We start from the raw sequence: 16,101 nt of genomic DNA, 5'->3' as shown, positions 1-16,101 counted from the left end.
TGAAAAGGGGGGAAAAAAGGACCATAATCAAAATTGATTATGTCTCCCAAACAAACTTAATTTCTTAAGGGCAAAAAGATGTTATATCTAGAACACTAGGGGTAGTGGAGTAAACACATACATTAGTGGTTTTTACTATTTAAAATCCATCAAATGATATAACAATTCAAACCATCATCATAACCATTACCACACCAACCCACCCACCGGTTTATAAACTATTGTGCTAAATATGGTCTTGTGGAGCTTTATGATTCCTATCTTGTTGCTTGTGATTTATGTAGCAAATTCTATACATTTCAAAGGACATAAGAGTAAATTACCTCCGGGAGGAAGAGGGTGGCCTATAGTTGGTGATAGCATCAGTTGGTATAATTCTGTTGCAAGCTCTAATCCTACTACTTTTGTTCGACAACAAGTTTCAAGGTATGTTTAACTCGACCCTAAAATCGATGTATGTTGGGGAAGCAACATTAACAAAATCACCCTTTTTTTTCAATTTAAACTAGTCGTCCTTTAAAGGATGAGGAATCATTAGTAAGATGAATCATGAATTTTTTATTTATAAACGCAACTTACACATCTACAACACGACTTTTTCTCAGGAAAACATACATATTGTCTATCTATATACTTGAATTCATAACATCATAGTTAATTAGTTATACGGACACTTAAATACTACTACACCAATTGACGTTTTGGTAATAACAAGGTCATGAGAACGAAACTATACTATTAGCGAATATCATATATCATTGTTCAAATAAGGCGATGTAATGTCAAATCCTTGGATTGGGTAATGACTAGGTACTTAACGTGTGATCCTTGGATTGTTGCCCTATTGTGGGGTAACGTTCTTTTGCAATATAAGGTGTTGGATCCCCAATTATAGGGTACATTCTTTTACAATCTAAGGTGTTGGATCGTGTCGATTAAAATTCAGGTGTTAAATCAGTTTAGGTAGTATCATCGTGTATAGTTGGTTTTTAGAATCGTTATATCGATTGTAATTTGTAGCATCTTGCTAGTATTTTTACTCTATATATATTGATATATGAAAATACTGTCTAATAAATTGTAACCCATGCGATTGGTACTGTCACTTTATTTACAAACAAAATGGAACATGAGTTAAATGATTTTTAGTGTATAATCCGAAAATCCAATTGAATACCATTTTAAGTTGGGGATTGATTCGTACTCCACCGATTTTTAGCCGTACACCACCAAATATGCATTATAATGTTGTACTATACAACACTGCAAAGCACGTTCGGTGGTGTATGGTTAAAAGTTGGTGGTGTACTGTAAGTTATGACATAATGGCAACTCTATGTCCGTATCCTCAGGCAATGGAATGGGATCCGGATCATAATACACTTCTACACGTTTCATTTTATTATTCCATTTTATAGTAACAATTTAATTAATATGTGGGCATACATAGATTTTTATTTTATAATTACAAAATTTATATTATTACAAAAATTCATATAATAAAAAATCAACACTTTTTGGTTTGTTTTTGAGCGATAAACCCAACTTTTTAGCAACATCTCATTTCTTGATTGTGTGTTGAATTATTGTGCTACATCGGTTTTTTGATGAATGAATTTTAGAAAAGCTAGCATCACATATTTATATTCAACTTTTCATGCCATATCACCCATTAAATACGTTTAACAGTAAGTATGTTGATCAACAAACTTTGCATAGCGAGCCTAGAAGTGTAATAAGTAATAAAGTATGTCAATTTCTTGCAATTCGAGTCTTCGAATGTGTATGTTTCAAATCTACCTTTGACTTATTGTATGTTTCAAACCAAAACCTCATTAGCATCATAAAGATCGAGTAACTTGAACATAAAAACCTTGTTTCTTGGATGTTTCAATTGTAGTTTTAAAGCACTTTGGGCGGTTTCTATATTTAGAAACATTAGTAAGTTGGCCACTTTGGTGGTTTTTATATCTAAAATATTCGCTTTGGTAGAGTTTTGATTTTAAGTAGGGTTAGTTGTTTTAAAACCATATGTGAATCCATCACTTAAAAAGGGATTACAAGACTACTACTATTACTTTACTACTATTATTATTGCTTTAAGGGGAAAAAAAAAACATGCTTTAAACAATAATATATTGAGTTTTTTTTTTAGGATGCAAAAAACTAGTTAACTTTTATTTAACCATTTGACATTCAACGGAATCATTATAATGAGTTTAACAATAATCCACATATCAAACATACAAAATGTACACTTTTTGTCCAATAAGGAGCACTTCGTCTTATATTTTTTCATGATAATTGGTAGGTATGGAAAGATCTTCTCTTGCAGCATTTTCGGGAGAGTAGCAGTGGTATCCGCGGATCCCATATTTAACAGATTTGTGATGCACAATGAAGGAAAACTTTTCAAATCAAGTTATCCAAAGTCATTTCGAGATTTGGTTGGGGCGAACGGTGTGATCACAGCCCAAGGAGATCAACACCGAAAGCTTCATACAATTGCTTCAAGCATGATGCGTCTTGACTCTCTCAAGTCTCGCTTCTTGATAGATATCCAACTTGTTTTGAACCAAACATTTGCCAATCTACATCATAATCAGACCATTTTACTTCAAGATGTATGTAGAAAGGTTAGACTATCTATATATTCAAATTTATACTAGTTTTAGACATTGAATATAATATATACAAGTGATAAATGATCTATGCATTATTATGTTATTCTATTCGTCTTATTATATCTGTTATGTTTTAAATTTTGAAAGTCTATCTTTTTCAACTTTAACTAAGATTTTACTAATAAAACGGGTTTGAGATTTAATCAATTCATATAATTTTTATCAAATATTATATGTACAGGTAAACATATATAAAGTCCAAAACTCAAAATTGTTTTTGATTTTTTAAGGTTAAAACATGACGGAATATAATATATGTAAGGTACTTAATATATAATAATGGTATTAGTTCTTGAATACTCATGTCTAGTGCTGTCAAAACCAAAAGAATGTTTAAAATAACATAGAGAATTTTGCACAACTTACCAAGTACAACTAATAGGTATTGAAAGTCAACAGTCAACTTATTTATAAAGTCAACTCACATGTGGAATTGATTACTTGTAGGAGTTACGAAATTAGTCCCTTTACACTAGGTTACATGAATCAATAACCCTTTAACTGTCAAAAGGTTCAACTTGAGGACCTTATAGATTACTAATCTCAAAACCAACCTTTGTTCCATGTGTTTGATGTCGTATTATATATACACTGAAATCACTAAAGTTTTAAACTTAACGGTTAATGATCTAACAATAATATTTCAATGCCTTTGTTCCCTGTGCTTAGAACTAGAACTTTGTGATATATTTATCACTCGTAGTTGAATTCAGTTTTGAATTTGATTTTAAGTTTAATCGAATTCAAAAAAGTACTAAAACCAAAACTGAAAATCGAAATCAAATTCGATATGAATTTTTTTCGTTTTTATAGTGTTCAAATTAAACATTTTGAAACCTAATAATTAACGCTGCTAACGAGAACTAGCCTGACTATGAGAAATTGAGAACTAACTGGACTATAAGAACGTGGTGTCATTGGTTTCAGTTGGCGATTAACCTAATGGTGAATCAACTGCTTGGGGTATCAAGTGAGACAGAAGTGGGTGAAATAGCGCAATTGTTCTCTGATTTCGTGGATGGTTGTCTCTCTGTTCCTATCAGTTTATCTGGATTTGCTTATCACACTGCTATGAACGTAAGTCACAACTTAAACATCTCATGCTACTATTTATGCTTTCATCTCATTCAAATAGTATAAGAACATGAAACTCAGACATGTCAATAGTGTTAGGATTTGAATCTCATTACCCTAACTTGGAGAGTATGTTTTAGTTAGCAATCGAATTGATTTATAACCTAATTAGTAGTAAATTATTTTGTATTGCCTATATTATACAGTAGGAATATTGTGGTAGAATTTTTGGTAAGCAGGTTTAGAATAAGAGACAGCGAATGAGCCGTCTTCCTCCGTCCCATGAGTCTCCGATGATGTAATAACGACATGATGAATTCGTTAGCAAATATTTGATGTAGAAATTTTGTTGATCTAGGGTCTTAACTCTTTAGTACCAGATGACCGAATCAAACAGATAAAGGTGTTTTTTGTTCAGACTACCCAAAAGGCCGGAAAGCGAGAGCAATTTTTAGTTTTATGTACGCAGCCTGACCGGATATTCCCGTGGCCGTTTTCGACCCTTTTTCGATGATATGCTTCTAGTGAGATTTGATTATGAGATGATCTTTCGTGAAGATATCAGGACCCTGACCACTATATTGGGATGGTTATCTAGATGACCAAATCGAGTGCCCAAATTCATGGTACCCATGTTTAAGATCAAAGTATATGCATGGATGTATAGGTTAATCACTTAATTAGCAATGTTACCTCTATGTTATTATAAAAAGTTCTTAACCACATAACAAATTCTGAAATACAATTAACTTATGCACTAACTGAATGTAGGTAAATCTGATTGTTTAACATGTATATAATGCTTTTGGCAGGCAAGAACAAATATAATTAAAAAGATTGATAAAATAATAGCAAATACGAGACATGGTGATAGTCATAGTGACGGTGGGTTGGTCGGAAGATTAGTGAGGGAAGGGAGTCTCCCTGACGATGCAATTGCCGACTTTATTATAAACCTCTTGTTTGCCGGAAATGAAACAACCGCTAAGACTATGCTTTTCGCGATATATTTTTTGACTAGTTCTCCAGAAGCCACAAGTATAATATTGGTATGTTATGCATGTCAAGAGATCATTTACATGAACTTGTGTTTGTAATTAAGATATTATATACGATGTTATAAATTTACGTGTGTTGTCTTTGGTTTACAGGAGGAGCACCAAAGCATAAGGAATAAAAGTCTTCAATTGGGTGGTGAAATTGACATGTTAACGTGGGAAGACTACAAATCGATGTCATTTACTCAACATGTAAGGTCCTGTTTGATTTCGACTTAATAACAGCATACTAAAATGATTTTATTTGTTGTCATCTAGGGTTATTTGTTTTTCTTTTCCTTTTTTTCTTTCTTTGCAATTCAAACGTTCAACACATAAAACAAACAATAATTTATTGTTCACGACAAACATCTTATATCGAGACAAACTACGTATTCATTTAAAACTTACAAGAAATAAACAAATGGGGCCTAAGTTATAACTTAGACAGGGTATCCATTCAAAACTTAATAAGGAAAAAACAAATGGGGCCTGCCTAAGTTATAACTTTGATATGCAGGTGATAGATGAAACTCTTCGTTTAGGTGGGATTGCGATTTGGTTAATGAGAGAAGCAACAGAAGATGTTGAATATCAAGGTACATTTGTTCATTCAAGTTATGCAATTTTTTTTTTTTTTTTTTTTTTTTTTGAAAAGCAAGAAATTTTATTTATATAATGGAAAGTTACAAGCCCTATAAATTCTATACAATATGATGATAACGGAAAAAAGCAAATGCCGCCTTCATGAATAAATCACACATTTTGACACCGCGGAACTTGAGGATTCAAGTAGGATAGAATTAACCGAACAGTACCGAACTTTCGGTGACAAAGTTGATTAATACTATCCGTTTAACCAAGTGACAAAATGCAAAGACCTATCCATGGAGAAGCATGAGTACAAAAGGACTATTTAGGACGTGAAGTAAATTAGCCAATGCCCGTTCTTTGTTGATCCGAGGTGTATGATGATGGGTTGATGAGCCATTGATGCCAATCGATTATAGACTTCTTTGCTCTTTTGGAGATCCAAGCGTAAGATTGTGATTGGATTTCGGTTAAAATTGTAGCAACACACCATTCCTTTTTGCTAAAGACATTAAGATTCCTATGTTTCCAAATAATGTATGTAGATGCCCATTTAGTGGCTTGCCATATGTATGAACCGGATTTCGACGTAGGGAACGGTTGCTCCGAGATGGTAATGTCGGTAAAGGTGGTGAGGGTGTTAGAAGGAAGGTTCCACCATTTTAGTATAGATAGCCATACACTTGATGTTTTCGGACAAAGAAAAAGAATGTGTTCAATGGTTTCGACGTGTGAGTTGCATAATGGGCAAAGAATCGAATTAAGGTCAACATTACGTTTGTCTAGTTCAATGCGAGTGGGAATTCTACCATAAATTAATCTCCAGATAAATATGTTAATTTTTTGGGGTAAAAGTTTGTTTTTCGGAGTTTTGAAGGTGTGTTGTGGAGTGGCGAGTATGGTGTTGTCGAGGATAGAAGCAAGTTTCTTTGTTGTGAAGATACCATCGTTATCTAAGGCCCACTTCCAAGTGTCAGGTTTATCAGTTAAATTAATGGAGGCAATAAGATTGTTGAGTTCCGTTAATTCGTTGAGGGTACGTCCATATGGGTTTCTCGACCAATTCCATAATCCGGTGGAAGTAGAGTTTTGTGACGTGATACGATCGGCAACCAGAGCTTGTTTGTTGCTTTCAAGCATGTATAGTCTTCTAAATTGATTGCTGAATTTTTCGGAACCACACCAAGTGTCATGCCAAAATTTGGTGTCGGTTCCGTTTCCAATGCATTTGGTGATAGACTTGGTGAAGTTTGTCCCGAGGTTGTCCGCGATATTACCCGCCTTGATAATTTCATTCCAAATTGTGCTACCTGAAACATTTCTAGATAAATCATTAGCGCAAACCCCCCCCCCACCCGGACCGTAAATGCTAGATATTATTTTAACCCAGAGAGCATCTTTTTCGTTATGGAATCTCCACCACCATTTGGAAAGTAGGGAGATGTTTTTGCAAGATAATGAACCAATGTTTAAACCACCCTTATCATAAGGTAAAAGAATGTGTTCCCATTTGATCCAATTAATTTTTTTGTCCGCTTCGGACCCACCCCAAAAGAATTTGCGTCTTTTTGTTTCGAGTAAATTGATGATGTTGCAAGGGGCATGGAATAAGGAGAAGTAGTAAAGAGGGATACTAGATAATACGGATTTGATTAAGGTTAGTCGTCCGCCAAAAGAGATTGATTTTGCTTTCCAGTCAGAGAGTCTTTTGTCAAACTTCTCAATGATTGGTTTCCAAGACGAGGCTTTTGTAGTGAGGGTGCCGATGGGAAGTCCGAGGTAAGTGAAAGGAGTTGTGCCGGCCGTACAATTTATGTAGCAAGCCATAGCATCAACTTCATTTTGTGCAACACCAATTCCGTATAAATTACTTTTTTTGAGATTAACTTTTAGGCCCGATATGTTTTCAAAGCATTTGAGTAATTTGGACACGTTTTTAGCGTTCCGTTTACTCCATTCACCAAAGAAGATTGTGTCGTCCGCATACTGGAGATGGGATAACACAATCTTATCATGCCCGACACAAATCCCTCGTAATTGGTCGTTTGCTATAGCACGCTTAGTGAGGATGTTTAGACCTTCGGCCGCGATGATGAAAAGGAAGGGAGAGATAGGGTCGCCTTGGCGAATTCCTCTTTCAGGAGAGAATTCCGCCGTCGGGGAACCATTGATAAGGATGGAAATGGAGGAAGAGGAAAGACATGCATGGATGAAACTGATCCATTTGCGTCCGAATCCCATACATGCCATGGTCTCGAAAAGAAAATCCCATTCGATGCAGTCGAATGCCTTTTCGAAGTCCACTTTGAATATGAGGCCTTTTTGCTTTTTTCTTTTAAGTTCATCGATAATTTCGTTTGCAATTAGAACGCTATCGAGGATGTTACGACCTTTTAGAAATGCGGTTTGTTCAACACCGATTATTTTATGGATAACTTTTGAAAGACGGTTAGCGAGAATCTTGGTGAGGATTTTATAGTAACTTCCGATTAAGCATATGGGTCGATATTCGTTAAAGCCAATAGGGTTGGATTTTTTAGGTATTAGCGTGAAGAAAGATGCATTGCATCCCCTAGATATTTCGGATTTGAGCCAAAACCAATCTAGGGCCCTAATGAGGTCTTCTTTAACTAACCACCAGTATTTTTTGAAGAATTTCATGTTAAAACCGTCCGGTCCAGGCGCCTTGGAGCTTTCGCAATCATTAAGGGCATCCCAGATCTCTTTTTCTGAGAATTGGGATTCGAGGATTAGATTATCTTCTTGCGAAATGTAGATGCGGTCAGGTTCATTTTCGAATGGGCAAGACCCTTTACGTGGTTTGGAGCGGAAAAGTGATTCAAAGTATTTAAGTGCCTCGTTTTTTATTGTGTTAGGTTCTTCGGACCATGTACCATTTAGGGATATGCCACGGATATTGTTTTTGTTAACTCTTCTTTTAATGTAATTATGAAAGTATTTAGAGTTTTCATCGCCCTCGAGGTTCCATTTGATTCGGGCTTTCTGTTTGAACATGTTAGATTTCTGTTTTTCTTTTACTATGTGTTGCATTCTGTTATTAATCCATTTGTCCTTTTCGAGATCTGTTAAGGGCCTAATTTCCGCAAGTTTCTCAAAATCATTAGAAGCATCGAGGTGTGTTTTAATTTCATTGTCTAGATTATTTAGTTGTGCGCTTAGTTTTTTTAGTTCAAATTTGACGTTTTTTTGTTTGTTTCGGAGGATACAGTCAGGGCGGTTTCCGCTTACGGGTTGTGACCATGTAGATTTTATGATGTCGTCTGCATTTTTTAATTTCAACCAGGTATTAAAAACACGAGTGGGTTTAGGGCCAAAGTCTACGATAGAGTTTTTAAGAATAATAGGACAATGGTCGGAAAGGTCACGGTCGAGTGATTTTGAGGAGATATTCGGCCAAAGTTTTAAGATGGACTCAGACACCAAGAAACGGTCAAGTTTACTGAATTTCATTGTCTTGAGACACAAGCGGGTGTATTTCTTACCTCCAAGTGGAATATCGATAAGGTTAGAGTTATCAATGAATTTATTAAAATTGTCGGCCCAGGATTGCTTGAAGAAACAGTTTAGGCGTTCAGATTTGGATCGAACTTCATTGAAATCACCAAAGATGATGTGAGGAATATCAATGGAATCAACAAGTCTTGAGAGTTCATCCCAAAATACAAGTTTTTTCCTGTGTGAATGGGGCCCGTAAACATTAATGATTACCATGTCTGAGGCATATCCAGACCACTTTCCTTTGATAGCAATGAAAAATTCACCTTCAATTGCACTTTCAAATGTAAAAGTGGAGGAGTCCCAGATCAATAGTAGACCACCCGAGGCCCCGATAGCATCTTTTTGAACAAAATTGAAGTGGGAATTATACCAAAAGGAGTCAATAAGTGAATCAGGAGATTGTCCACATTTTGTTTCTTGTAGACCTAAGATGATAGGGCAGTTTGAGTTGCATATTTTTTTAAGCCAATTAATTTTACCCGTTACCCCTACTCCCCGAATATTAAGAGAAATACAAGCCATTAGAAAACTTACAAAGAACGAGATGATGAAGGAGGGTGCTAATGTTCCGCATTCCATCGGATTCCGATACCTGTACCAAATTCATTTGTACTTGTGCTGCTTCCAGATGCATTTTTTGAGCCCGATTTTTTGGGAATATTCAGTGTAGAGTTGGGATTAGATGTCGAGCTACATTTGCGGTTAAGTTGACCGAATTTCAGTTTTTGTCCGCTACGTGCACAATGTTTAATATATAGGAATTTGGATTGCGGTGCTTTTCTACTCGGTTCAGCTAGCGTAGAATGGTGAGGCGGTTTTGGTTGATTCCGTGCGATTTTTTTGAATTCAAGGTCGCTAGTTCGATGACTTTTCTTTTTTTCTTTCTTCGCATGCAAACGTTTCTTCTTTTCGTTAGATCGAATCTCGGCTAGTGTTGGATTAGAAGTCACATTGTCGTCAATATTAATTGGACAATCATGAGTGGATGAAGGGATCCCTGAGGAGCTGTCTGTATCAGCCTTATTTGACACATCACAGCTTCCATCAAAGTTAGAATTAGAAGGATTGGTTTCGTGGTTTGGTTGGGTTAAAGGGACGGGTTCGTTATGAGGTGGGTTAGGAGAAGATAGGTTTATTGGGTTTGTTATAGGAGCATGGAGATCGATATTGGGCTTAGCGGAGTTCAAGGATTGTAGGTTATTCATAATCTGAATTGGGCTAATAGGTATGGATGGAGGTGTAGTCTCGTTTAGAGGATTGGGGTTGGGTTCAGATGTCGAGTTGTGTAAATCATGGGATGTATGGGGACTGTTCTGATTACCGCTTATAGGGGACGATAAGTTATCATCACCTGTGTCCGTTTCCGAAACATGATCATAATCTGATGAATCAACATGTTCATTATTACCATTATCTTTAGGCTCAGAGTTCGAATTAGTGTCATCAAGATTTTTTGGAAACTTGCAGGCAGCAAATCTCTTCGAGTTAGACAAAGACGACCCATCCGAAGGTGGTATATTTTCGGTGCCAGAATTGTTGTCGCTAGTGTCGTTGGTATTGAACATGTTTTTTGGCGATTTTTGTGTCGCATAACCTTCAAATATTTGGTTACCATCCATGAGGGATTCTTCGTCCGAAGCATAATCATCAGATAGTACATCATCATCCCAAACTGATGATTCGTTATCCATGGAGTTAAACTCAATCGTAGGTTCGTTGATTTCAGAAACAAAAGCATATGTAGATGTAGACCCGTGATTGATAAGGGCACGACCGTAAATGGGTTCAAGTGATCTAGTAATGATGAGAACCTTTCCTGAAGATAAATCTTGTGAACCTTTCTCATCAATGGAACAATTTTTTTGTTCAATTATTTCACCCCATTCTTTAGCAATGTCATTGAACGTTGATTCAAACCAACATGTAAGCGGTACCCCTTTGATTTCAACCCAAACTAAACGCCCAGGATAGGAGTATTCATCAGGATCCCAAGGTTGGATGTCATCAAACCAATTCCCCAAGGGGTTCCTATTTTCGTTCAGTTTGCTAGTGTTTAAAACATCGAGAGCCAATTTTTTGTCATCAAAGATAAGCATAACATCACGACCACCTAGGTATTTAGGCTCAAATCCTATAAGATTTTCCGATTTACAGATTTCATCAAAATACATAAGGTGATCAATGTTTTTGATCACCCCAACAAGAGCATGACCAAGTAAATCATTGAGCTTTTCGTCTTGCAATACGTTAATCTCTATAGTTTTAAGATAGTTATTAGTTATACCTGAGCTTTTGTTCGATTCATTTTGAGCCTGAGGGGCAGTGACTTCGGAGAATTTGCGATCATCAGTGAACTTGTTTGTTGGCGGATGATTATTCTGACACGGTTTGTTCACAGGAGGATGAGTATTGGACACGTTGTGCAATTTTCTGTCATGAGCTTTGTAAACTACAAGAAGCATACCATCAACAACAATCATATTGAGTTTCCTCACCATCGAATCAACAAGATGTTCCGGAATGTTCCTGTATCGGACGAAACCGAAGCGTTTTCCATTTTTTAACGTTTTCTTTGGGATGTAAACTTCGGTGATATCCCCAAATTGTTTGAACAGACCCCATAGTTTTACAGAATTCCAGGAGTCGGGAAAGTTGAAAAAAAGGAAAGATATGATGTTTTTTGGTTCAGGTTTATCACGAGAATGCTGGTTGGAATTAGATCCGTATTGCTTGATCAGGTTTTTTGCATTCTCATGGGATTTGAATCGTTGGTAGATGTTGTTAGATGAGGTGTTGAATCTGGCGGCTGTGGGAATATTAGGGTTCCTGATAGATTGGTTCAGATCGGGGAATTCATCAGGCTTAGGGACTTGATTAATCGAAGGTTGGACAGTCTCGTTGCTATTATTCCGATCAATTTTAACCCATACCCCAACATTGTCTGGTTTATATTTGATGTGATTGATTATGTTGGGTTTAGGGTGAATCGACTTTTTGGATGTAGAGTGATGTGGTGTAAACGGTGAAACAGGTATTGAGAACATGATGGTTGAAGCAATCAAATTAAAATAACGATTAGAATAGAGAAAACTGGTAGCCGGAAGTTTACCGGAGAAGAGGACGTATCATTGTATCGGGTTGAGAGAGGATATGAAATATAGAAATATTTTGTTTATATTCCATTCAAGTTATGCAATACATCAAACTTGCATTAAATTATTGCTTATTAAGTTATTTATATACATGTTTTATGCAATCTAACATTGTAGGTTACGTTATCCGTAAAGGAAGCTTTGTGGTTCCATTTCTTTCGGTAATTCATCAGGACGAAAACTTTCATAAAGAAGCAACGACTTTTAATCCTTGTAGATGGATGGATCCTGAAAATCAAGTAAGAATTCATACATGTTGCTACGTATTCTTTAGTACAAGTCTGTCTCTAAGAAAGTTTATTTTATAACTTGATTAAAGGACAAGAAAAATTGGAGAAACAGTCCGTTTTATACACCATTTGGAGGAGGAGCTCGCTTGTGTCCGGGTGCAGAGTTGGCCCGCCTTCAGATCACGTTATTTTTGCATTACTTTCTAACTTCTTACAGGTAATTCTAACTTCTTACAGGTAAAATTTTGTTTTTTTCTTAGAACAGCAAACTCACTCACTCTACATAATTTTACACGAATAATGTCCTAAACATGACTTGAACTCATGACCTCAAGGTCAGAGGGCTCCTCGATACCGGCCCTTTGGTGTAAAAGTTCGTTCTTTGATATTTATTCTTATTTAATAGCATTCTCACATGCCAATGACTCGTATCTTAATTAGTTGAGACTTGGCCCACAACCGCTCGGATAATACGAAAGTTTTACCCACATGTGTATATAACGTTCCTTCGATAGTAGTCATGAGTTTCGTGATTTTCCTCTTCCATACTAGTCGTGAGACCAATCGGTGAGGGTCCGCCGAGAGTCAGTTTGACCCTTTTTTACATGTATATATACGAGTCTAATATGAGAATGTCAAATGTTTCAGGTGGACTCAAGTTAAAGTGGATAGAATGTCTTTCTTTCCGTCAGCTAGACTGGTTAATGGATTTCCAATCCGATTAACTAAAATAACGTAATATCTCCTTTCTACTATACATATGTGTTCTACTATACATATGTGTGTGTATATATTTATCACGATGATACATTTATTTGTGAATATATATGAGACTAGATACTTTTATGTTGATCTATTATGTAATAATGATACAATCTTCGTCATATTGTATTCTAGTGCGGCAAAAGTGCATTCTAGCGGCGAAGAACTCGTAGAGATTGTTTTTCTAGTGATTTTTCATTATTTGATTTCAAGTAACAAATAAAATATGTTGTATGTGTGTTCGAATAATAGCTTATTGGAGTCTATGAGAGGCTTATAATAATTTAAAGTTTATAATGTAGAGGTTAATGATCGAGGTCAAACAAGAATTAAAAACACAAGTAATTTGAACACTGATAAAAAAATATTGCTGCTTTTATTCACGATATGATAATTAACAAATAAAAATAATCACATATGGCCAACTAATGCCTTATTTAAGCATACTAACACATAATGATAAGAACTAAATTTAAAATTCAAATAACTAACTAAGCTAGAGTCCAACTATGACTCTAACTGCAGCATCCACGTGATTTAAAATTGTTGTTTCCAGCTTAATATCGAAGCCCAACAATGGGCCCAAACAATGTTTCTCCTAAGTACTCCAGCAGCCCAACTTGTTTCCTTAATCTCCTTTGATAAACTTGAGCCCATTTATTTTGTGAAACACCATCGAGCTGTAATTCTGCATCATCCTCCCCCCTTCGAAAGGACTCGACCTCGAGTCAAGATCCGACTCGTCATCACTTAAGTAGGGAGAAAGAGTTGCGAGGTTGAAGGTGGCAGATACCTTGGAATGACCCGACAATGCAATTTATAAGCATTGTCGTTTAACTTCTTAACAACCCGATAAGGACCATCAACTCGTGGTTGTAGCTTATTAACCCGACCACCCGAAAATCGTTCCTTGCACAAATTAATCCACACAAGGCCACCTTCATGAAATACTACATTCTTATGACTTTTATCAGCATATTGCTTGTAGTCGTGATTCTGGGAAGGGATTCGCTGATGCACCTGCTCGTGCAGGGCCTTCATTGGATCAACAAGCTCGCAACCTACTTGAGGTGCATCCTGTACAGCAGGGTTCGGCAGCGCACACTCGGCTTTGTTTTAAAACGAGTGCTCATTCTGTACCTACCTCATGACGGGAGTCGAGTGGAGCAAGGGTAATATTAACCCCATCTTTTGACTAAGCTATACGTATTCATGAACCCGTCATGCTTTGTTTTCCGATCATATTTCCATGGTCGCTCAAGGAGGAGATGGCACGCATCCATGAGAATGACTTCACACCTCATATTTTTATAACTTCCCGATCGAAAATTGAACTAAGCATCTTTTTATCACTTTGATATGATTTCCCTTTTTGAGCCAAGTTAGTTGATATCGCTCGGGGTGATCTTCAGTGACAAGAGCTAATTTGTTGACCATTTTCGTGGAAACAACATTCTCACAACTTCCACCGTCTATGATCATTGTGTATGCCTTTCCTTTTGACGTACTTTAGTCCAGAAAATGTTGTGCGTAGCCACGATTTCTCGTCAGTAGGAGCCTGAGCTGTTTTCAAGGCTCGGTGAATAATCAGAGATTCCCCTTGATCCGGGTAAATTATTTCCTCCTGATCGTTGTCGGTATCATACTGAGGTTCATCATGCCCAACACAATAAGCCACATGTCGGGAGTTCGGGCAGTCCCTGAAATAGTGACTGAACCCTTGGCAATTGAAGCATTTTGGACCTCTTTTGCTACTACCCGAAACTGCTGGTATCACCTCTTGTTCAGTTGGGGCTTTTTCTTGATATACAGGCCCAACCTTATGTAACACCCCGTTTTCCCCGTATATGATTTATAGGTGTATTGTGTATGTACGATAGGCGTATGAAGGGTTCGGGACATGTTTGGGTGTTGAGGTCTTGTATGCAAAGAAAGGTGTCAGACCACGTTGAACGTCGCGGCTCGACGAAGGAGGCCGCAACGCGGCAATTAACTGGAATCCAGATTAGAAGTCCGATTAAAAATGATCCCAGACCTAGGCAAATGTCGCGGAGCGACATTTAAGGCCGCGGCGCGGCGATACGGGCAAACTGGTACCAGATTCTTGTAATTTTAAATAAGGTTCAAGGGCAATTTGGTCATTTCACGTTTGAGCCAGATTTGAGGCTTTAACCTCATCCATTCATTTCATTTCCTAATTTCATTTTCCTTTTCTTTTCATTTTTCTCTCAAAACTCAAACACACATTTGATTTCAAAGGGATTTTTGGAAAGGAAGAAGCGGGATTTGATCTTTGGCGTAGTTGACTAGGTTGTTCTCCTCGTTCTTAGCTACACGGTGATACTAGTGGTAAGTTCTAACTCCGAATTTCATTTTCATGTTCATCATTCAAATTTGGGGCTTTTGATTGTATGACTCATAGATGGAACCCATTTAGTTGTTAATTGGAGATTAACACCAAGATTCGGGTTTATAAGTGTTAAAGGTGGGTTTTGGGTTGGTTAATGATTTAACCATGTTTAAGACTTGTAAATGGTGTACAATCACTAGCATTAGTGATTATTGGTGTTTTGGAGACTTTTAGGGTTTTTGTGGTTGACTAATTTTGACTAGAGTCAAAATTAGGGTTTGTTGATGATTATGACCCGAATGTCGATTCGATGAGGTTTGTAAGCTTAAAATGGATTAAGTTGAAGTATAAAACCGAGTTAAACATATTTTGGTGTCAAAACTTGTAAATGATGAGATTTTGACCTTATGGGTCAAAATTAGGGTTTATGGGCGATTTTGAGAACGATAAGTGTTTAACACTTGTGTTCGGGTTTAATTGGCATATTAGGACCATTATCACTTGTGTTAGTGATTATTGGGTAGTTTGGGCGCGGGTTGTCCTTGGAAGTGCATTTGGGTCGAAATTGCACTAAGTGTCGAATTGGGTTGGTTGTAGATCCAATCTAAGTGTGTTGTTGAATTTGTGATAATGGATTAGGTACTTTCCATTGACGAGTTGCAGATTACTTGGAAGCATTTCTTCAAGGCGACAAGGTGAGTG

The 16,101-nt window shown here is 36.7% G+C and overlaps 1 protein-coding gene across 1 annotated transcript; it reads left to right on the top strand.

Annotated features, from left to right (window-relative positions):
* The first annotated feature begins 232 nt into the window (after positions 1–232).
* On the top strand, positions 233–14,200 carry LOC139842523 (abietadienol/abietadienal oxidase). The gene is made up of 11 exons (XM_071832655.1): positions 233–426; positions 2,312–2,636; positions 3,612–3,761; positions 4,571–4,807; positions 4,910–5,008; positions 5,316–5,394; positions 12,175–12,296; positions 12,377–12,504; positions 12,936–13,022; positions 13,185–13,236; positions 14,024–14,200. Exons 1-11 carry the CDS (start codon positions 233–235, stop codon positions 14,198–14,200), a joined length of 1,650 nt encoding a protein of 549 aa, XP_071688756.1.
* The last annotated feature ends 1,901 nt before the right edge of the window (positions 14,201–16,101 follow it).

Source organism: Rutidosis leptorrhynchoides, chromosome 4 (genome assembly GCF_046630445.1).
Source record: "Rutidosis leptorrhynchoides isolate AG116_Rl617_1_P2 chromosome 4, CSIRO_AGI_Rlap_v1, whole genome shotgun sequence".
In the NCBI taxonomy this organism is placed as follows: Eukaryota; Viridiplantae; Streptophyta; class Magnoliopsida; order Asterales; family Asteraceae; genus Rutidosis; species Rutidosis leptorrhynchoides.
Note: the sequence above shows the minus strand (reverse complement) of the source record. Positions and strands in the feature narration are given on the sequence as shown.